Below are 23612 nucleotides of genomic sequence, written 5' to 3' on the forward strand. Positions count from 1 at the left end.
TACCACAAGTCGCTGCACCAACAGATAGTTCACAATGCATACAGGTGAGCTCACAATGTGTCCAGGCAAGTTCTGCAAGCAGTTCAGTGATGGCTATTGTAGAAGCTGTAGATTGGTTTTATCTTTGACTTCACCAGCACTGGGATGAAGATAGGAATTCTGGCAATAATGGCTAAAGAAAAAATTATGTAACATTACAGAAGGCACTAAAAGAAAACAATTTTCTTAACAATTTACATTATCTTTAAGAGAATTATTAAATATAATGAAAAGGAAAGGTGAAAGTAAACAAACAGATCTGTTAACCTTCTTTTTTGTTTACATATTAAAACAATCCTCAACAGTTGTTTACCCAATTTAAATTAAACCATATAAATCACGTGAAAAAAAAATTTTTGGATCCATTTTATCATGAGCGCTCATCATATATGATATATGGACATACGTACATTCAAACATATAACACAAAACACAAGTGTGCACACATAATATAATACATACAACACATAACATTATAGTAAAGGCCTTATAACTTTTTACAGGTGAAATCTCCATTGCAATGTTTAAAAACTCTATAGTCAAAAAATAGAACTGATCAGCAAAACATTAACCTAGGTCTGTATGAGCTCAAAAAACAAAATAGAACTTCATGATATGGCAAAGGGCAATAATAAAATAGATATTGAAAAAAGCATCCTGGTTCTGTTGCAGATGTAAGAATAGCCAAACTGGAGTTTTGGATATCAGTTGTTATGGATTTGAGCCAAATCATCTTCTTTTTGGTCTGTAGAAATCGCTTTAGTTAATCTTTCTGGAATCCAAATCGGCTGCTGTTCTCCCTGTGGAAACACATAAACAGACCCCCGACTCCAGACAATCACTGGGTCAGGACCTTGGTTAATCTCTCTGGAATCCAAATCGGCTGCTGTTCTCCCTGTGGAAACACACAAACAGACCCCCGACTCCAGACAATTACTGGGTCAGGACCTTTCCATTGTCCTGTTAGAATATCCTTCCAAAGTACCTTGGGCTTATGTACATTTTTTGGACACATATGCCTTTCCGCAGCACTAAGTCCTGATGAATCCAAATTTAAAAAGTTTAGAGTAAAAAGGGTTATTTTAAGTTTATCTTTGGGGAATATATACCCCTTCCCAATTCCTTCTTTTTGCTTTAATAAGTACATTTTAATAGTTTGATGAGCTCTTTCAACTATGCCTTGTCCCTGTGGATTGTATGGGATTCCTGTTATATGAGTAATGCCAAATGTTGAGCAAAATTGTTTAAAAGAGGTAGAAGTATAACCAGGGGCATTATCTGTTTTTAACTGTTTTGGAACACCCACAGTGGCAAAATTTTGTAAGCAATGAGCTATAACATCTTTAGTTTTTTCTCCGGCATGAAGGGAGCCCATCAAAAATCCAGAAGAAGTATCAACTGTAACATGCAAATATTTTAATTTTCCAAATTCTGGCAAGTGTGTGACGTCCATCTGCCAAATATGGTTAGGTATCAATCCTCTAGGATTGACTCCAAGATTAACTTGTGGTAAAAAGGTCACACAATTTTGACATTGTTTTATTATTTGTCTAGCTTGTTCCTTAGTTATTTTAAAACGCTTTTGTAAAGTATTAGCATTGACATGGAACTTTTTATGAAAATTTATAGCTTCTTCTAGTGTAGAGAAAATATGTATGTCATGTGTAGTTTTATCTGCTAAATCATTGCCCAAACTAAGGGCTCCAGGCAATCCTGTATGTGCCCTGATATGTCCTATAAAGAATGGATCTTTTCTGTCCCAGATTAGACTTTGTATAGTGGAAAGCAAAGAGAAAACAGTAGAAGAAGGGGAAATCCTACCAGCATCTTCAAGAGATACTATAGCATTAACTACATACTGACTATCAGAAAATAAATTAAATACAGAATCTTTAAACATCACAAAAGCTTGTAAAACTGCATTAAGCTCTACCTTTTGAGCTGATTGTTTGGGTACTAAAAATGTAAAAGTTTGATCAGGGGTAACTACTGCTGCTGTACCATTATTTGACCCATCAGTGAATATATTTGGAGCATTCATGATAGGTGTTTTTCTTGTCATTTTTGGAAAAATTACAGGATGCAATGACCAAAAAGACAATAAAGGATTAGATGGTAAGTGGTTATCAAATGAAACATTAGATTTGCACATGATTATTGCCCAAGTATTTAACTCATTAGCTAACTCATCAATTTGATTCATAGTATATGGAGTAATAATTTTATTGGGAGAAATTCCAAACACTCCCTTTGACCCTTGGAGGAAGCTGGGGCTCATGGATGGGCAGAGGGTTTCCATGATGGGTTGAAAGAGATCTTCAATGGCAGGAAACTGCAGACCTGAATGTTATTCTTTTCTGCTCCATTTTCCTGCAAACTGACTTTCTGGGAATTAAGTCTGTTTCCTTCTTTTGTTCTTACATGGACAGTGGGGGGCTTCCCCCTAGAGTCCCCCCCACCCCTACCCCAGGGGCTTCTGGAACTTGTGAGAAAGGCTGGCAACCAAATAAAAGCCACTTTGAGCCCTAAATCCAAGATTCATGATTCTGGGGCTCTGCTTAAGTCACCTGTTCCCCTCCCACCCATCCCTTCCACACTGTTTTATTTCTCCAAGAATTCCTGCCGTGTCCGTGATCAGTGTTGACATTTAAGGAGCAGGAAAGAAGCCATGGGGGAGTCAGCTTCAGTTGTCACAGATGAATGTATAAGTGAACCTCCCCAAAGTCCCTAAAATCCCATCCCAGGGGGGATCCCAACTCCTGGGCGTGAAGGGTGGGACTATACACTGTCATTTATGGGCTCTTTTCTCGATGGCCACTCCTGGTACATAGCTGCTGCCTCCCAGTGTTCTTCAGTGACCTGGAGACCTCCCTATGCCCAGGGGCTAATGGGTAAGTGGGGGGCTCATCCAATGGTTATGATGGCTGGTTTCCCCACCTCCCATGAGTTAGGATTCAGAAGTCAGACGGTGATTAGAAAGATCAGGTCTTTACTGCAAAATCACTCAACTATCACACAGCCGCAGTTCCTTCAATACATTGCAAAATCTCAGGGCCAGAGCCCTACTTTCTAGAAAGTTTATTGCATAAAATAACATTTTAAGAATAGTGTGGGCACTGCTGAGGTTCACCTCGGCTTTCCACTGGAGGCGGAGGGTAAGAGTCAACACATCCAACAGCATTAGCAGCTTTTTTGGTACTGGAGGAGAGGGCAGCTCTAATGCACATAATCCCAGGGGTGAGGAGGCCCCATCAATCAGGGCCTCACTCCTGCTGCCTCCCAGGGCACCATATGGAATATACACCCAGGACCAAGGCCCACACCAGGCCAGACTCCTGCCCACTCAGGGACCTGGGGCAGTTGATAGCTCTGATCAGGCGGTGTTTACAGGGGAGAGTTAATGCTGGCTATGGGAGGTGGGTGGGGAAGGGATATGGTCACACTTCCTGGCTCAAGAAGCTTTGGTGTTCTGGGCACAGGTGTGCACCACCTTCCACAATGGGGACACAGGAGCTATGTGGCAGCCTCCGCTGCCTGCCTACTGTCTCCTTTGTTCTATTGCACAATTCATCCAACCCTGTGGGGCTGGGTGGGTGACTCAGCAGCTCCATCACTCCAGGGAGGATGGGGGAAGGCTCACCTCTTGACAGTGACAGGTACATCTCCACCTGAGGCCTCTGACTCCAAGCTGAGGGCAGGTGAGACAGTGAGAGGAGCCTGCTGGGTCCAGGAGAGGAGGAGAAGGATGCAGAGACCACCCACCCTCCCCAAACTTCAAGGACCTAGACATGCCTAGAGGGGAACTCCAGGCTCCCATCCAGCCCCCAGGACCCCTTCAAAAACCGATTCTACTCCAAGGAAATTCTCCAAGTCCTGGCAGACCCTTGCTGGGCAAGTCCAGGGCAGCTTTGTGACTTCATGGCTTTGTAAGACTGAGGCTGCAGAAGCACCCACAGGATAGCTTCTCTGCATGTCCCTGCACAGTTCAGCAGCGGAAGGACAGGGTCACTTCTCCACAGGGTAGGGCTCAGCAGTCACGGCAGTCATCTGAGGCAGCCCCTGCCCTTGGTCACTGCTCTCTCTGGGGTCCAGCCTACTCAGGAGTCAGTCAGGCAGGGGTGTGACCTCAAGAGTCAGTCTGAGGCAGGTCCTGCCCATCTTTGTGGGAGTAAGGTGGGTGGGGGGAGGAGAATGGGCAAGATGAGGTCCTTCCCCCAACCGAGGAAGTCTCAAAGTGCTGACAGTGCTGGTTTTGAGTCATTTCCCCTTCTGCACAATGACTCCAGACTAGAGAAGAGCGAGGGGGCTCTGACTCTTAGAAAGGGAGGACTTTCCAGGTGAGAAGCGAGGGGATAGGAAGTCAAGATGAGATGGGAGAGAAAGGAGGTAGTCATCAGGATGACCTCGTCCTGCTGGAAGCAGTTTGGCACGTGGCACTGGAGTTGTCAGCAGCAAGTGCCAGCAAGGACGAAGGAAAGGCACCTGTCCGCTGACAGGCCTGACTGCCTGCCTTCGGGCCAGGCCTAAGTGTGCACATCCACCAGGGTGAGAAGGCCCGGGTTTCTTGGGTGACTTGTGTAGGGTCAAGAATAAAAAAATATTTTCTGTTGCAATATGAAGGGAAAAAAACCCACCTTAAAAAACTAGACCTTTTAATCAGGAATGTGGAATTGAAAATGTCCCCCAAGTCTCATTTCCACAGTGTTTGAACAGCCCTAATGGAGGTGTGACAGTGAGGTGAGCCCAGCCTGATGAAAGGCCCCATTGAGCCTTGAGCAGAGGACATCTGGTGGTGTCCTTGCTCCTGAGACAGAGGGAGGTGGGAGGCCATGGGATGTCATTGGGCTTCCTGGCTTTCTCTGGGAGGCCCATGCTCTCTAGTCACACCTGAGGGTCTTCCTGAAAAGGGGAGACATTGTGACACACCAAGAGGAGCCTGGGGTGATGGCAAACCCGGCTGGGACGGCTTGGGGTGGGTGAGGAGATTGGCCTAGGTTAGAGTGTTCTGTTCCTGGTATTTGCGCCGGCGGGCACAGCGGGGGCAGCCCTTCTTCACCACAGCCTGGCAGCTCTGGTGGAAGACGGTCTTGCACTCAGCACACCTGGGGAGAGAGCAGCGTGCACAGTTTGTGCCAGTTGACTAGAGGCCATCCTGGGGTCGGGGCTGGCCAGGGCTCTGGTCAGATCCCATAGTGAGGCTGTGTTCTTCTTGGCAGCCCCTACCTGCCTGCTTTAGATGATGAGATCACAGCCATGCCGGGCATGGAGATTCTCCATCCACTTCATTTCTCACAAGTGCTGCCTGAGTGTCCCTAAATGATTTCTTACCTATCTTTAAAAACAGTTTCAAAAACAGCTCCAGGCCCATGCAGGGTTGAACCCTGGCGGGTGTACTCACTGGAAGTGGAGGAATGTGCTCCCTGGGGCAGCTTTTTATTCCCCATGTCTGGGTGAATTTTTCAATTCAGAGGCTTCTGATATTGAGCAATGACTGGGGATAAGAACAATCGCTACAGTGGCAGAAGCTGTGGCAAGCACCACCCATAGGTGCCCATTCTGTGCCAGGGGTTTAGGGCCAGGGCCATAGCTTGTTCAGTCCCTCCTCAGCTTGTTTGCAGACTGAGGTGGGGGTCCCTCTCAGTACCGGCAGCCACCTCTTCTCCAGGGTGATGGATGCTCAGTACAGGAGGGAGCCATGGGAGCCCCAGGCAGGGGCTGCTCCAGACAACTTTGCCAGCCAGGCTCTGGCACAGAGTGGATGTTCACTGTTCCTGAGTGGCAAAGCTAGGGCTACTCCCTATAGTGCTGTGCAGAGCTGTGGGTGTCGTGCATACCTGATTGTGGTGTCAAACTCAAAGGGGAAGATGATGTCATGGTGGTGGCAGATCTGGCAAATAAAGCCCCGCTGGGTGCACAGGTCACAGTGGTAGACATGCTGGGAGGCGAACTCGATCAGGCCCTTGAGGAACCCTTCATACACCCCATCTGCAATCTGTAGGGATAAGCACAAGCCTGGCCTCAGGCAGCTGCATTGTGGCACCAGACTCCCTGCTGAGAGGAACTGCCTCCAGCTCCTCTACTAGCAAGGAGACTTCCCCAAATTGGGCTGTCACGGGGAGTTACTGGATTTACAGATGAGATCCAAATCTACTCCATTCTCTTGAGCAAAGCAGCGTCCTACACTTTCAACCCAGGATTCTAGAGTCTGCTGCCTGCCAGGGAACCAGGGGAGTCTGTCACTGCCCAGGATGTACTGGGGCAGCAGGGAGGCCCATTCTGAGATGTGAAAAAGTTGAACACTGCTATCTGGTCTCAATATTCGGAAACACCCCTCTTCCATCTCTTTTTCTGATTTCTCCAGGAATGAGGCCTCTCTATAGAGATTTGGGGAGAGTTGGACACGTTTACCTGCTGGAGGTCAGCAACACTGAACTTGTGGGGAGATTCCAAGAGATAATTCCTGTGGTTGAGCCTGCAAAGAAAACACAAGAGCTTCCTCAGAAGGGCTTTGGAGGCTGGGCCACCCTGCATTGTCTGTTTTCCTTCCCTCAGCACTGTTAACCAACCATAACCCTTCTGCCTCGCCAGGCAGGGCTAAGAGCACAAGTCAGCTGGACCAGACTTGCCCTGGCCTCCCAGGTAAACTAACCAGCTGGTGGGTCCTTGGGCAAGTTGCTTAATCTCTGAACCTCAGGTATCTTCCTCTAAGAAGTGGAATTGTTTTTGATGATTAAATAATCTATTTAGAGCATTCGGTACAGTGTCCGGCAGGTAGTGAGCACATAACTAATAATGATGAGGGTGGAGCTGGGGCTGTGGCTCAGTGGTACAGCGCTTGCCTAGCATGTGTGAGGCACTGGGTTCGATTCTCAGCTCTGCATATAAATAAATGAACAAAACAAAGGCCTATCAGCGTCTAAAAAAATTTTTTTTTAAATAATAATGAGGATGAGGATGATGAAAACTGACAGCCAGTACCAGGAACTGGCTGAGATTTTACCCTCAGTCACTCATCTGTCCTTGCAACAATGCTCTGAGGCTGAGCCTGTTGCAACTCCCACTTTGAGAAAATGGGCAAATGTGGAGAGTTTAAATAATTTGCCTGGGGTCACACAGTAAGAGTCAGAGCAGGAGCTTGCATGCAGGTATCTGGTTCTAGAGCCAGCATCCTTCTCCACTCCACTGAAACTCTACCACCATTACATACCAGGGACCCTGCTGAGGACAGAAATGCAGAAGATACAGCTGCTGCCCTCTGGCAGCCCCTGGTCTAGCTGAAGAAAAGACATTCCAGTATCTGGTTTCAGTGCTACATGAAAGGAACTGAGATGTGTTCTAAGCACAGCAGATCCCGTTTCAGAGGGGAATGGAGTGGAGGACAAGGGCTGCCGCCAGCCCTGTTTTGGTTCCCACTACACCAACAGCTGAGACTCTGGGTCACATCCTGAGGGATGGAGAGGAAGTGCCTGCAGAAAATCCCTGGCACAGAACCCTATCCAGCCTTGCTCATGTGCCTGTGCAGGTCCTGGGGTGGGGGGTGGATACTCCAAGTCAGAGGAAGCTTGGGAACCTGCACAGGATGCCCTGGACATCTGGAACAGATGGTGTCTGGCATCAGGAATGGGGGCTTGGCCATACCCCATCCAATGGCCTTAGTGTGGTTCAGGGGGAGCCCAGTGTGGGATGGTCCCACAAACAGCCAGGCAGGCCACACTGTGCCATGTGGGGTGAGGACACTGCCAACTTGCCTCTCAGTTTACCATGCTGGTTTCCTTAGTAAACTTCCAGCTTTCTGGGAACAGGAAGCTGCCATTTATCACCGGGAAAACATGGTGGGAGATAGGCACACAGGCTGGCTCCAAGCTGGCAGGAAGGGTGGGGCTGAGTTGGATGGAGAGGTCGCTGTCTTCTACCTCTGTCTACAGTCCTGGCAGCCAGTCAGGCCTATAGCCTGATCTGAGAGTCACTGTGCCCTGGGCCTGTCACACTCTCAGTGGGGCTCTATAACTGATGCTCTGTCAAGGCCAGAAGGAAAGCAGTACCACTCATGCTGTCCTCCAGGAGAGAAACACCTGGGCACTGGAGAAAACCCTGGGCTACTCTGGGCCTCAGTTTCTCACCCATACAATGGAAAGACCTCTCTTAGTCCTCTGGTGTGAGGCTGATTGTCTGGAGAAGGGACCGGAGAGAATTTCAGGGGTCTCTGGGAGACAGTGGAAGTTGGAGAAGGTTGCTTTTTAACTCCTGTAACTTACAGGGTAATGGGACAGAAGGCCACATGAACATAGGGATCACTGACCCTGGCAAGGCCAAATGATCTGCAGGTCTCCAGTGGGCAGCCTGGGTGCTACCTCTTTCTGAGCCCCTCTTCCTCCTCTATCTACCTCTACTCAGCTGTTGGTAGGAGCCACCAGGTCTGGTGGGAACATCCCTGTGAGGCATTTCTGTGATGGTTCCTTCCCAAAGGCCCAAAAGAATGCTTTTAGAAACATGTCCCAGACCTGCGAGAGGACCCCTTTCTCTCAGGGGACCCACCAGTCTGTTGCCATTGGCAAGGGGCAGCTCCTCTTGACTTTACCTCCTACATCCAGAACCTGATCGTGTCCTCTCCTTTCTTGTCCTCCCAGCCTCCCCTCTGGCTAGCTCAGTCAGGTCTCCCTAGCCCCTGGGGTCAATAACGACACCAGCCACCTTGCCAGGACTCTCTCCTTAGCTCTTGCACCTTCGGTTGCTAGAATGGTCTCTTAACCACAGACTGAACCATGACAGTCTCGGCTCAGACCCTTCAGTGGCTCCATGCTGGTGGCAGATGAAGTGCAAAGGACTTCAGTGGGGGCCACAGGGCCTCCGAGTTCTGGTCCCTGGCCCGGCATCCAGCTGTCTTGAGCCTGTTTGGGCCCTTGTGAACTGTGCTCCATCCGCTGCCCACTTAAGGCCCCTCAGCCAGGAAAGCCAGGCCTTTCCCTGGCCCTTTCTTCTCTTGCTCCAGTGTGCTGACAGTGAGGCCTGGGTGCAGGTGGTGGTGGAATCTGAGAAGAGCTGACACGCACGTTCTGTTTCATTCCCTTTTATTATAAACACCCCTTTCAAATTGACTAACTTTGTAAAGAAAATAAGTATTTTCTTAAAATAAAAGAATGCTGCAAACCCTTAACCCTGATGCCATCTCTTGGAACCCCCTGGCCCTCTGGCCCCTGTCCAGTTGAGTCAGGTGCCCCCTCAGACACATACCAAGCTGACCCAGGCCATCTGCCTGCTTATCTGTAGCTCAGACACTGAGCCCCTCACCATGACGTGGAAGGCCACATGAATATAGGGATCACTGACCCATTTTACAGGCAAGAAAGCTGGAACTCAGAGAAGTGACTTCCCTGAGTCATGTGGGTCTGGAGCTGGGCAGGAGCTATTCCTATGCTCTTTCCCCTGTCTTGTTAATTCCTCTAAAAGGGGACTTCCACAAGTGTGGCCTCATCCTCTAGCAGGCCAGGTACACAGGGATGGGACAGCAGGGCCAGAGAGTCAGAGGCAGGCTGCCCATGGCACCAATCATAGGCTGGCTCAGAGATGGTTCAGCAGGCAGAGTATGGGATGAGGTCAGTGCCAGCCCACCCTGCAGGTGTCAGGAAGGGTGACAGAGGTACCACTTGTCACCTGTTTTTTTTTTTTTTTTGTGTGTGTGTGCACGCATGCATGTGAGTGTGTGTGTGTGTGTGTGTGTGTGTGTGTGTGTCTGGGGATTGAACTCAGGGCCTCACACATGCTAGATATGACCCCAGGTTTTTACCACCTGGTTAGGGGCAGGAAGGCAGACCTCTGGAGAGTCTGGAGTCCTGGGTCACAGAACCTCAGAAAAGAGAGGAGAGAGTCAGCCTCACTGAAAAGGGCGGGCCCAGGTACCCAGCTGGTGTGGGATGGCAGAGCCTTTAGGGGCTTTCTGTTCTTCCAGGCCCTGCAGAAGAGAAAGCCCTGGGGGCTCTATGGGCCTGTGAGGGACCAGTTCTCCGAGTACCCACCAGAGAGCTCCCTGCAGCACTGGACAGCCCCAGGGGACCTGTATGGGCATACCCTTGCCCGGAGGAGCAAAGCAGGCATGACTCTGGGCAAAACAACTGCACTCAGGGCCGAGGAGACACCCTTCAGACAGTGCTCCCTGGCAGCCCCTGAGGAGGTGAGGCTCTGGAGAAGGTGGAGGTGCTTATAAATTACTCTGGTTTCAAAGACCCAGAAAAGGTGAACCCAAAGCCCATGCTGGGCTAGGAGAGGTTTGTGACGGCAGGGAGACTATCTGAGTCCATCCTGAAGCTTGCAGTCACCTTCCATCCCTGGGAAACAAAGGCCTCCAGGCCCTGGGTACCCAGGAGCTTCTTGGAAGGGCTCCTGAGGGTGTGCTCTGATCACACACTCCTGGAGGGTTTCAGGAAGGATGCTGCCATGGACAGCAGCATCTAACAGTCAAGGCACGGAGGCTGGGCCGGCAGGAAGGAGACCCGGAGCACAGCCATCATCACCTGGCTAGCTGTGTCTCGCCTGCCTCTACACACGCTTCCTGCCTCCCTTTCCACTCCAGACAATGCTCTCCCTGTGCTTTCTGTGTACAGTGCCTTCCTTTGGGGCCTGTACCTGCTATTCCTCTCTCTGGAACACTCTTCCCCTCCTCTTTCCTCTTCTACCTCCTAATCAGTTTTCAGGTCTCACCTTACGCGTCACTTCCTCCAGGAAGTCTTCCCCACTGGGACCTCCCCTAATCTGGTTAGAGGTCTTACTTGAGCTTCTGGGTATACTTCTCCTCTCCCCACCGCCCCCTGATTGGAGTTGCTGGTTAGCTCATTGCCTTCCCTCCTAGACCAGAGGCTTTCAGAGGGGAGGACTCTGGTATACTTTACTCAGCATTGCACCCTGTACACCTTGCCAGGTGCTTGGGTATGTTCTCAACAAATAAATTACACCCCCCCACACACACACACTCCCCACCCTCACACCCACACATTTTTGGTGGTACTGGGGATTAAACCCAGGGATGCACCACCACTGAGCTACATCCTGGTCCTTTTTATTTTATGAGACAGGGTCTCATTAAATTGCACAGGCTGGCCTTGAATTTATAATCCTTATTACTCAGCCTCCCAAGCAGTCAATTTGTTGAATAAATAAATAAATATATGAACAAAATCTACCCCTGAGGGGCTGGAGTTGTGGCTCAGTTGTAAAGCACTTGCCTAGCATGTGTGAGGCACTGGATTCGATCCTCAGCACCATATAAAAATAAACAAGTAAAATAAAGGTATGTTGTTCATCTAAAACTAAAAAAAAATTTTTAAATTAAAAAAAAAAAACAACTCAAAAAACAAAACACCCCTGAAGGATGTGGTGATTTTGCAAGCCCAATGGGAAGTTCTCTGCCCAGCCCTGGCATTGCTCAAGGAGCCGCCTTGAGCGTGTGTGGCCTGTGCACGTAGAAGGTACTCACCTCTTGCTCAGCTCCTTCAGGGCACCACTTCGACATAGGCCCAGGTAATCCCCCAGAAGCTTCAGTTGTTCCCGACTCCTGCCAATGAGGCGCATCTGCTCCACATGCTCGTACAGAGAGGCATTCACCAGCTGCAGGTTGACGAGGGGCTGGGCCCGGATCTGCGCCAGAAACTTCAGGGCCTGCCGACAGACCTGGGGACACCATGGAAAGGCTGGCTGTTAGCGATGCCTACACTGCCCAGCTCTCACCTGCCCTGCAGCTCTCTCCAAGGGATGTAGCACTAGCTTCATCTTATAGACTAGGAAACTGAGGTTCAGAGCGATGACGCTACTTAGCCAAGAGCACACAGCTCAGAAATGGTACAGTCCGACTCCCAAACCAGCTTTTCCTCTAATGACACCCGTGTTGCCCCCTCCCAACCATGACAAGATATGGGAGGTCACTCTGGATAAGGCCCCCTCCTCCGGGCCTCACAGTTCTTTCCCACTCTTTCCTGTATGCCCAACTTCCTTTTCCTGCCTATAGGAAACAGGTGCTCCCCTCTGGGCCCTGACTCAGGAACCAGGTGACTGGTGTTGCGGCTCTAGCTACAGGAAACCACAGAGCAGACACAGCTTAACAAGGTTCCCCAAGTGCACTGGGCTCTTGCCAACAACCACCAGGACTCCCCTGTGACTCTGTGGAGCTGAGTGATCAATCTCAGCTTCTCTCAACAGATTGAAAGAGAGTTGAAGGTTCTACCCAAGATCCTGGCCCTAATACAGTTTGCCAGACATAGGGAGGGACCTTGATCATATCCTCTTTTCATCCACAGAACAAGCCATGGGGAGAGGTGGCATCATTTCTATTCTATAGATGAGGAAACTGAGGCTCTGAGAAGCTGAAGTATCTGACCTGCCTGTGGAAAGTGGAGCCCAGGTCTGAGCTGCAGTGTTGTTTCTGAACACCAGGCAGCCACTCTGACTAAAAGAACTCCTTGTGGCATGCTAAGGAGCTGGGGCTAACTGGAGGAAAATCAAAGGATCAATGCCAGGAGACTGTTTAGCAGTGCTGGGAATTGAACCCAGGTCCTTGCTAGGCAAGTGCTCTACCACTGAGCTACATCCCAGCTTCCCCACCCCCTTTCTTTTATTTTGAGACAGGATCTTGCTAAGTTGCCAAGCTGGCCTTGAACTTGGGATCCCCCTGCCCCAACCTCCCAAGTGGTTGGTATTACAGGTGTGTGCTACCATGCCTGGCAGATTATTTTGAGTTTATATTAAAAGATATTCCATGCAAGTATTTGGCAAAGGGCCTGGCACAGAGTTCATCTTCAGTAAATGTGAACTTCTGTCAGCGACTATTTAAGAGCCTGTCTGTCCCTTTGAGGGTCAGAGAATGTAATGGGGCTCTCAGAATTGTCCCTATATCTGGGAGCTGAGGAGACCTCTGGCCTCTTGTCTCCCAGCTCCACCAGCAACACTCTTCTCCCCCTGCCACGGACAACTCCTTTTTCCATATCCTATAGCCCTGAGGTAGCAGTCCCCCAGCTCGAGGGCAGCCCAATGACAAACCCCTGGTGACTTGGGTCAAACTGCTGTCCTCCAGCCATGGCTCAGCTCTCCTGTAACAGCATCTGTCTGGCCTTGAGTGAGGCTCAGATGAAATACACACAGGAATGAGTGCCAAACACTGCCCAGTGCTAGAGACTGGCAGGGACTTTGTGCTCCCCAGGGGCTGTCCCTATCCTGTGGGCATGGAAGAGAAAGACAAAAGCAAAAACCACACTCTGGGACTGACATCCTGCCAAGTGCCAGCTGGGCTTCAGAACAAGTGGGTCAGCCAGAGCTGCAATAGCAAACAATAAGGCCCCAAAGCCCTGGCCAGCCACTTTCTGTTTGAACTTTCTTGTCTCTCTCAGGTGGTTGATCTTTGATAGAGAGCTGGATATTTCCTGATCTCAGATAAGCCTAGAAAAGTTTTGCAGTTTCCTAGGGAGAAGGAAGGAAGAGCACAGGATTCCAGTACTGAGTAAGGAGGTGGCCCGACTGAAGTATCAGGGTCTGGGGAAGAGGGAATGTGCTCACGGTCAAAGGTGCATTCCTGGTGACTCTGAGGGTTAGTTTTCTGTGCGTAGTTAGTTAAATACTACTGAGGGCAGGGGTGGTGATGGGTGAACAACAGAATGGCCAAAGCAAAGCCAACTTTGGAGTTTTTCCTCCCCAGAGGAGTGGAATTTACTTGGAGTCACCTTCCCTGAATTCTGAGGACACATCCATGAGGCAAGACTGTGTAGCGTGCAGGTCCTGGGCCTTGAGAGAAGAAAACAACTGCTTCCTTGTGTTTCTGTGTCTGTCTTAGTAGAAATCTATGCTTTGGAAAGAAGGCAGATTTGAAAGGAGAGGGTAGCATTTGAGATAGGATAGAATAGGATGGAATAGGACAAGACAGGACAGGAAAGATTTATTAATGGATTTGTGGTTGAACAGATGAATGGATGAATAGGTAGACAGATGGGTGGTCTTGAATTAGGGACTGAACAAGTGAATTAGGGACAAGAGATAGGAATGGCCTCAGGGGAGGGAAAGGGCGCTGTTAGAAGGCACTGTTCTAAGTGACAGGCAGTACTACCACAGTCTTCACAATAGACCCAAGACATACACTATTTTTTTCATTTTGGGGGGATCCTAGGGATTGAACTCAGGGCACTTAACTACTGAGATGGCTTTTTTATATTTTATTTAGAGACAGGGTCTTGCTGAGTTGCTTAGGGCCTCACTAAGTTGCTGAGGCTGGCTCTGATTTCTTGATTCTCCTGCCTCAGCCTTCCTAGCTACGGGGATTACAGGTGTGCACCAACATGCTCGGCCTGAGACATACACTATTATTAAACCCCTTTAAGAAAAGAAAAACAAACCAAAAACCTTAAGAGATTAGGGATCTGAAGCTAACTTGCTCATGACAACACAGCTAGAAAAGTGGCTATAATCCTAATGGCTTAGGAGGCTAAGGCAGAAGGATTGCAAGTCTGAAGCCAGCCTCAGCAACTTAGCAAGACCCTAAGCAACTTAGTGAGAAATTGTCTCAAAATAAAAAATTAGGGCTGGGGTCATAGTTCAGTGGTAGAACATTTGCCTCTCACATGTGAGGCACTGGGTTTGATTCCCAGCACCACATAAAAATCAAATCAAATCAAATAAAGGTATTGCGACCATCTACAACTAAAAAAATATTTTAAAGAATTAAGAATTTAAAAAACCCAAAAGGGCTGAGGATGTGCTCAGTTGTTAAATGCTCTTGGATTCAATCCCCAGGAAAGGAAGGAAGGAAGGAAGGAAGGAGAATGAGACAGACAGAAAGGAAAGAAGGAAGGAAGGAAGGAAGGTGGCTAAGCCCACCTAGAGAAGAGGACAATCTGAAAGATCTTAGAATATATCTTGTTCAAAGAAAAAAAGTATCTTGTTCAGAAGCATCTGGTGGACATACAAGAGTACCCAAGATATAATATTAGGGGCTAGGGATGTGGCTCAAGCGGTAGCGCGCTCGCCTGGCATGCGTGCGGCCCGGGTTCGAGCCTCAGCACCACATACAAAAAACAAAGATGTGTGTCTGCCAAAAACTAAAAATAAATATTAAAATTCTCTCTCTCTCTCTAAAAAAAAAAAGATATAATATTAAGTGAACAAGATGGGAGAGAGGAGGGGAGGGGAAGGGGGTAAAGGAAGGACAGCAGAATAAAATAGACATTATTATTGCTGCATGTATATATATGACTGCATGACCAATGTGATTCTGCAACCTGTACACTCAGAAAAATGAGAAATTATACTCCATCTGATTCAAATGTATAATACGTCAAGATCATTGTACTGTCATGTGTAACTAATTAAAACAAATTTAAAAAAAGAAAAAAATTAAGTGAACAAAGCAGGATGAGTCCAATATGATCCCAGCACATGTGAGGCACTGGGTTCGATTTATAAAAAATAGATGCATATGTAAATTAATGCACAGAAAAGGCTGCCCCCCAGAATATTAGTAGTGATTACCTCTGGGTGATGACACATAATTTTGACTGATTTGTCTTTGGGCTTTTCTGTAAGTTTTAATGTTGAACAATAATCCTGTATTGGACTGGGGTTGTGGATCAGTGGTAGAGTGCTTGCCTAGCATGTGCAAGGCACTGGGTTCGATTCTCAGCACCACATATAAATAAATGAACAAAATAAAGATCCATCGACATCTAAAAAAAAAAAAATGTCCTAGTTTTCTGCATAGGGAAAGCTTTTAAAAAAAATAACCATATATTATCTTTATAACGGGTAGAGGCCCAGAAAAAGTGCACTTTTCCCCCCCAGCCATATATATATAAAATTATTTTTTAAATTTAGAGACAGGGTCTTGCCAAGTTGCTTAGGGCCTCACTTGGCTGTGGCTGGCTTTGAACTTGCAATCTTCCTGCCTCAGCCTCTCAAGTCGCTGGGATTACAGGTATGGACCACCACACCTGGCTAAAAGCACACTTTGGAAAACATGAAATAAGTAGCCCACACAGGGCTTGCAGTCACCTGGGGCCCTCAGGGTTGGCAAAAGTAAGGTTGAATTGCTCTTTGGGGTGTGGCCAGCTGGCTGGACTGTCCATTTACTTATCCAGCAATCCACCCACCCAGCCATCTACCTAACTCCATCCATCTATCCATCTATCCACCCACCCACTCAACTATCCAGCCACACATCCATTGACATATCTGATCTATCTTATCCTGTCCCTCCTTCCTATCTGCCTATCTACCTAGTTGCTGGTGCCTTACACAGTTTTGTCTGTTTCTTGGAAGCTGCAGAGAATCATCTTCAGAGGTCTACTGGGGACTCAGGCAGGTGTTTTCAGAGCTCTGTTTGGGAGCTGCAGATAGGCACCAAGCTTTCCTCTTGGTCTTGAACCAGTGATCTTGCTCCCTAGAGCCAAACCACTTCAAACATACAAACAGCAGCAGCGAAAAGGGGAGGATATTCCTCTGTCATTCAGCAGCCATGTAGGATCATGACTCGCTGGGCCTGAGACTTACCGGGCGCTTGGTGAGGTCCCAGTTGTGGATAATTCTGGCCGGAATCACTGAAGTATCATCTTGGTGGCAGATGTCACAGTAATAGAGGCCAGAGAAGGCACAGAGTTTGGGTCGTACAAAGGAGAAGCCAATCTGCCGGGAGCAGCCTGGGGAGATAGGCAGTGAGCAGAGAGGGGCAGAGTCAGCTCCAGGTATCACAGAGCTACTATGGTGGGAGGGGCCTGCTAGTTTTATATATATAAACATAACTAACATAACTAATATATATATATATATATGTTATATTTTTTAAAAGAAGAGCACAAGGGTAAAAATGACTCACTTATATTTCCACCACTAATGATCAACACTATTAATGTAACAATGCACTATTAGAATTACTATCACAGGGCTGGGGATGTGGCTCAAGTGGTAGCGCACTCGCCTGGCATGCGTGCAGCCCGGGTTCAATCCTCATGGCCACGTACAAACAAAGATGTTGTATCCACCAAAAACTAAAAAATGATAAATATTAAAATTCTCTCTCTCTCTCTCTCTCTCTCTCTCTTTAAAAAAAATTACTATCACCATTTTACAGCTAAAGAAATTGATGCTCAGAGGTGAAGAAATCTGTCTGGTTACACAACAACTAGTTTACACAGTGGAAATCAAATTTGGGCTTGGTTGGTCCCAAGCCTGAGATCTCTTCCATGATACTCAGCCTCCTTCATCCAGTGGTTCCACTGCTTGCTCCCCAATGCCACCTCCTCTCCATCCACCCCCTACCGGGGCCCAGTAACGGAAGCAACCAAGTCAGGGCCAGCAGTGAAGGAGCTGAAGAAGGGGCCACGGTAGTGGATGGGGAAGCCAGCAGGAGCCAGGGTGGCCTGGACATTTCCTGAGACCAGCTTGAACCCTGAGCAGCCTGTTATCTCAGGGGAGTGGGATAGGGCCAGTTTCAGCTGCTTGGTTGAAGGTCTTAGGGGGCACTGGGAGTGGGGTGTGGCTAGGGCAAAAATCTAAGGCTGGCTCAAATCCTGAACACATGTTCTGCCTCCCACAGGGGCAGGGGAAAGGGTCCCCCTACCACTGAGCCACTTTGGCCTTGGGACCAAAGTGCAGGATCTCTTGCTTAGCAGCTGCCTCACCCTGACCTTCACCTAATTTTCTCAAGGTTTCATTTCAGTGTCTATAAAACTCAGCTGCTACTTGCTATTTTTGTGGGGATATTACAAAGTAATAGTGAGACCATGTTCTGAAAGTGACCCGCAAACTGAAATACAACCCAGTGCGCACCGATGTCTGCCCAGCCACGGGGCTGTGCTGCACGGTGGAGAGGAAGCAGGAAGTCGGGGTTTCACAGTCCTGGCTGTCAGGCTATCAGGTGAGAGCCATGGGGAGACCTGTTCTCTGTGACAGCACTTACTTCACAGGTGGGAAGTGTCCCCTCACAAGTGCTAAAGTCCTGCCCCTTGGGCTGAAGAGAGAAGGGTGAGTTCTGGGGCACAGTGCTGCTTGCAGGTGTTTTCTGTAGGAAGCTCTGCTCAGCCTGCTTCTCCCATCCTCCAGGGGGCTACCGCAGGCCACTTCCTTCCAGGCATTTAAGGAGGCTTTCCCCTCTGGTCTGGCAGGCTCCTCCCTCCCCCCAGGTCAGCTCTGAAATTGGAACTCAACTTATTGTGGCCTTCTGCAGCAGTGCAGCTGGCATGTCCCCCTGTACACTGGGGAGTGGTACATCACATAGGCTTGGACAGTTCAAGGGCAGAGAGCCTCTGGGGTCCTCTCCACTAGCACAGGCTCTGAGGGAGCAACCATCAAGGTCCAGTTCTGTCTCTAACACTTACTAGCTTGTATGAGCCTGAGCCAAGGCACTTACCAGCTCTGGGCCTCAGCTTCCTCACCTATAAACAGAGTAACAGCCCCAGTCTCTACTAAATGAGATAATCCAAATAAAGCATCTGGCTCAGTGCCCCACACAAAGGTGATTCAATGGTGATAATAACAAGGCAGATGCAGTGACATGAAATAATACCCATAATGTATTACTAAGGAGAAAAAACCAAGTTGCAGAATAACACATAGAGCTGTGCTGCCCGAGACAGTGCCATGCACCATAGGGGTCCCTTTTAAGTGAATTTAGCAAATTAAAAAAAAATTTTTTTTTTTTTTTTTAGTTGTAGAAGAATACAATACCTTTATTTTATTTATTTTTATGTGGTGCTGAGGATCGAGCCCAGGGTCTCACACATGCTAGGCAAGTGCTTTACCACTGAGTCACCACCCTAGCCCTTAAGTGAATTTAAATGGAAAACAGTTCCTTATGCACACTAGCCACATGTTAAGCATCCAGTGACCACACGTGGCTCACAGCTACCACAGCAGACAGCACAGATCTAGAACTTTTCATTAACACAGGAAGTTCTACTGGACAGCATGGAACAGCATGACTTGCAAAATCATGCACAAATATTTACTTTGGGAGAATCCCAGGCCCCTTTTGTAAAAGAATATGACAGTGTAGCAAGAAGATAATGCAGAAAGGAGACAGCAACAGGAAGCATGGTTGTCACCCACAGGTCCCACCCAGCAGCAGGTCCCACCCAGCAGCAGGTCCCACCCAGCAGCAGGAGAGGGGAGAGACAGGGGGCTGCCCAAGAGCAGGCAGCTGGCCCCACTGGGTGCTGGGGAGGTGCAGAGGCTTCCTGGAAGCCTACTGTTACGTCAACTCAGGGGAAGGATGAAGGCACAGGGAGGGCCCTAAATCAGGAAGTAGAGCAAGGCTGGCAGGCAGTGGGTGGTGGGAAGGTTCAAGTCAGCACCTGCGCAGAAGCAGCCCTGGGAGTCCAGGCCTTTCTCCGTGGGGATGGCCACCAGGTATTGCAACAGGAAGCCATTCTCCCGGGTGGCGAACTTCAGCACCTCCTGACAGTTTTCATCCAGACTCCCGCCAAGTGTCATGGCCTCCTCAGCTGTCTCCAAGTATGATGCCAAGACCTTGCGGACCAGGTCCCTCCACAGGGCAGCCTCCTCGGCGGTCCCTGCCTGCAGCTTCAGCACGGCCTTGGCTGTGATGATTTTGAAAAAGGCCGGGCCCCCTAGGCTTGTGTCCGGCAGGATGTCTCGGATGGTCTCCACTCCATGGCTGTCACTTAGCATCTTCTCATTGTTTTTCACTCGGAAGCATTTAAGAGACTCCAAAGACAGGGAGAAAATATAGGGTATCCAGGTCCTGTCTGCATACAGGTACAGAAGGGATTCTTTGATAGCATCTGGCTCCGGAACCTGGGCAGATGTCCAGTCAAACTGTGTGCCCTGGGGGACTGTGGGCTCCGGAAGCAAGGCTGAGTAAGAGAGGTGTCCACCTAGGGGAGCCTCAGCGGGGTCCTCAGGTTGGTCTGGATACTGGATGTTCACCCACTCATCTTCCTGCTGAGGCCGGACCTTCTGCAGGGCCTCCCGCACCCGGTCAAGCCAGTCCTCAGCCTCATCCTGAGAGGAGGCACGCAGGGCCAGCTTCTTGCCAGAGAAGACTAGCTCAAAGCGCCCATCACTGTGGGCCGGCCCCACAGCCTCACAGCGCAGCAGAGAGCAGCTTTCCACACAGGTGCGCTCCTCATCACTCAGGTAGAGGCGGAGCTCCAGCGGGGAGAGCTCGCAGAAGAACTCCTTCCAGATGCCCATGGCCCCTCGCCGAGCCACTGTGCCCAGCTTCATGAGGCCCCGGAATGGGTTGGACAGCCCTGGAAGCAGAAAGAGGCACTTTAGAGAACGGGCCACAGTGGAAATCCCCAGAACACAGCTGGTCGTGGGCCACTGTCAGATGGGATTCTGAAAGCTGGATGGGAATATTTTTGAGCACCTTGGCCAATCCTCCTCAGCATTTGTTAGAGTCTGTAAACAAGTCTGGATGGCGCCTGGCATTTTGCCAGAGGGAGTGGTTTGTGAAGTAACACCATCGAGCCATTAAGTGTGGAGATTCCTTATTGGTTGACTGATGTATCTAGTTTATGCTAATTAGATGAGCTGTGTGGAATGTATAAATACTGCTCCTGTCCTGCAATAAGGGGCTCCTACTCCTGCTGTATCAATCTACACAAGTTGTTCGTCACCCCCCGGTTATTTTGCCCAGCCAGCCGGGCTGCGGCAAGCATTGACCTCATTTCCTGCACTTTGCTGAGAAGAGGAATGTGCTCATATACACTATATATACTCTGGCATCTGGGCCTTCATTGGACCTTCCCTCCTGTCATTAGGTTGTGCTTCTAAGTGAGGCCAATCCCTCCCCACACCCACACAAGGCCAAGGACATCTTTCCAGCAATTCCCTTTCTCCTGTGTCGCTCTTTCCTCCCTTCTCTACTTGATCAGGCCCTCTGGCACACAGAATGCTGTAATTTCTCCCATCTTTAAAGTCTCTCTCCTCAACTCACATCTCTAATTACTACCTTGTTTCTTAGTCCTTTTTACAGAAAATCTGCTTAAGAAGTACAGGCATCTCTGGCTCTATTGCTGCTCCCATTCCTTCTTGAACCTGCTCCAGTTAGACTTCTGACCTCTCACTTTACTGAAACTACTCTTGGGAAGGCCAACAACACCCTCCTTGTGGCCAAACCTAAGGCCTCCCTGGAGGCCTAACCTGACCCTTATCTCCTCAGCTCCCTGACCTCTCAGGGCTGGAGCACTCTGGGGCTCAGTCCTGGGTCCCTGTCTGTTCTGTGGACACCCACTCCCTAGCTGAGCTTACCTGCTCTCAGGGCTTTATGCCCACAGACCCCGCCCCCTTTTTTCCTCTAGCCTGGACTTCACCCATGAACTTTAATACATCCACCTGCTCCACATATGTCTAATAGATGCCTTAAAGTTGACATGCCAAAAATGAATTCCTAATTCTCTTGCTGCAAAACTGTTCCTTATCTCATAAAATGGAGAACTTCATCCTTCTAGTTTCCTAGGCTAAAAACCATGGAGTTATCCCAGATTTTTCTTTTTCACCTTATATCCAAACCTTCAGCAAATCCTCTTAGCTTCAATACATATCTAATAGTCCCCTGCTTCTCCACCACCTCTACTACCTCACAGCTCAGGCCACCGTCATCTCTTACTTGGATTATGACGACAGTCCCCTGACTGGTTTGGCATCCCCTGCTGTCCTTCAGTATAGGAGCTGGAGTGATTAGTTTAAAAGATAAGCTAGAACATGTCCCTCTGCCATTCTGTCCCCAGAACAAATGCCTACCTACTTTTCATGGTCCATAGGCCTCCACGTAACTGACCTCATCTCTCACCACACCTCCCCACTCTGCACCAGTTGCTCTGGTCACCACTGTCCCCTGAACATGTTAAGCATGTTCTTGGCACAGGATTTGCATTTTTCTCACTGTTTGAAACACACAGATGACCTCATGCCTCCTTCCCTTCTCCCTTCCCATGACCTCACATGTCACCCTATTTGTGAGGGTGCTCTGGCTACCCTCTTGCCTGGCACTCCCTGACTCCTTATTTTCTAGGGCTCTAATCACCACCTAACCACACTCTATGATTACTTGACAGTTTTTTTTATTTCCTGGATCCCCCTGCCAGAATCCAAGTCCCATATGCTTCCCCCTGTGTCCTACACATCTAGAATACTGCCTGGCACATTAGAGACACCAATGAATACCTGCTCAATGAACAAAGGAATGAAGGCCTGTGACCCACACTGCTCAATGCCCCTTGCTCCTCTGGAGTCTGCTACATTATATGGAGGGGTCCAAAGGCCACAAAATTCTCTTTCCCCCAGCCTGGAGATTTGTACTGCATAGGGTTTCCTGACCCCTTGGACATCCTAAGTAAGAAGCATACCACTGGGGGTAAGGGTTGTGGCTCAGTGGTAGAGTGCTTGCCTAGTATGTGTGAGGAACTGGGTTTGATGCTCAGTACCACATAAAAATAAATAAAAAAAATATTGTGTCCATCTACCACTAAAAAAAAAAAAGAAAGAAAGAAAGAAAAAGAAAAAAAAAAGAAAGAAAGAAAGAAAAAAAGAAAGAAAGACAAAGAAAAAAGCACACCTTCTCAGACATGGTTAGAGACCACAGCCAAAAGCAGGTGGGACAAACCCAAAAGAAGCCAACATGGAGATCAGGGCTCTTCTCACCCAGAGCCCCATGGACCTGACAGAATTCTCAGCTAGGTCACTATAAACAGAAAATGAGGAGAAACTGATGCCAGGACCCCATTATTTTGTTTGTTATAAAAGGAACTCATTTTGAGGGTTACAGAAAAATTAGGTTATGGTTATTTAGTGCTTTCTGGAATTTCATAGGGTGGGGCCTTCACAATAAATAGCACATGGAGGACAGAAACAAACACAAGACCTGATAAAGCCCACCAGCGCTGTTAAATGAACCATCTAAAATAAGGCTTTTAGAAGGAGCTGTTAGAACACCTTGGCCTCCGAGGTGCAGGGTGCTCTGAGCACAGAGAGAATCAAGAATCCTCTGTAATTCTCAATTTTATAGTGCAATTTCAGGGAGCGTATCTCTGTTTCAATATATGAAACAGTATTTTAATTCTCTGTAGATAGGTTTTAACACTATCTCAATAAGATTTTATAAGAGAATACAGTACTTTTCCTAAAATGCTCTCCTGAATTACTAAGCATGAGTATGCCTCTTATTACATTCTGATATGAAGTTTCTCTAGGGGAACACGCCACCCATTGGATAATGGCAACAAGACTTTACAACTGCACGGTCCCTGCCGAGCCACCTACCCATCTGCCTGTGGTGCACCACCCGGAAGTTCTTATGCTCTGGAGCTGGTGCTGCCCTGGCTTTCCTGCTTCCTGGGGAAGGCACACATGCTTTGTCTAATGCCCCCAGGGAGCAGCTCTTTCTTGGTCCTTGAGAAAAATGCCTGTGGAGAGCAGGCCTTGACTCTGGAGTCCCTCGAGAACCAGCTCCGGAGCCATCTGTGGTGCTCTCAGGGGCTTGCTCCTGGGTAGGCCGGTAGAAGTCATCTTCAGAGATCCAGTTTCTGCTTTTCTGTTGAGAAAGAAGTAAAGATAGAGATTGTCTGATGTTTAAGGTTTAAAAAATT

At 48.5% G+C, this 23612-nt stretch overlaps 2 protein-coding genes across 2 annotated transcripts in view; both read right to left on the bottom strand.

Annotated features, from left to right (window-relative positions):
* Positions 1-3008: 3008 nt before the first annotated feature.
* LOC124076861 (putative pleckstrin homology domain-containing family M member 1P) lies at positions 3009-23554 on the bottom strand (the record flags this gene model as incomplete). The annotated part of the gene is made up of 7 exons (XM_046420943.1): positions 3009-5141; positions 5874-6031; positions 6448-6511; positions 11507-11700; positions 16555-16700; positions 19353-20273; positions 23287-23554. Coding segments are annotated over 7 exons (1863 nt in total), but the record flags the coding sequence as incomplete, so codon positions are not given.
* The window catches only part of Efcab13 (EF-hand calcium binding domain 13), a 44421-nt gene continuing 44253 nt past the window's right edge, over positions 23445-23612 (bottom strand). Inside the window, exon 12 of the mRNA XM_046420921.2 lies at positions 23445-23557. Coding sequence (XP_046276877.1) covers positions 23556-23557 — 2 coding nt within the window. The 3' untranslated portion in view covers positions 23445-23555. The remainder of the gene's footprint in view (positions 23558-23612) is intronic.

Source organism: Marmota monax, unplaced genomic scaffold (assembly GCF_021218885.2).
Source record: "Marmota monax isolate L192 unplaced genomic scaffold, Marmota_monax_Labrador192_F-V1.1 WCK01_AAM20220418_F8-fsc00322, whole genome shotgun sequence".
Lineage (NCBI taxonomy): Eukaryota > Metazoa > Chordata > Mammalia > Rodentia > Sciuridae > Marmota > Marmota monax.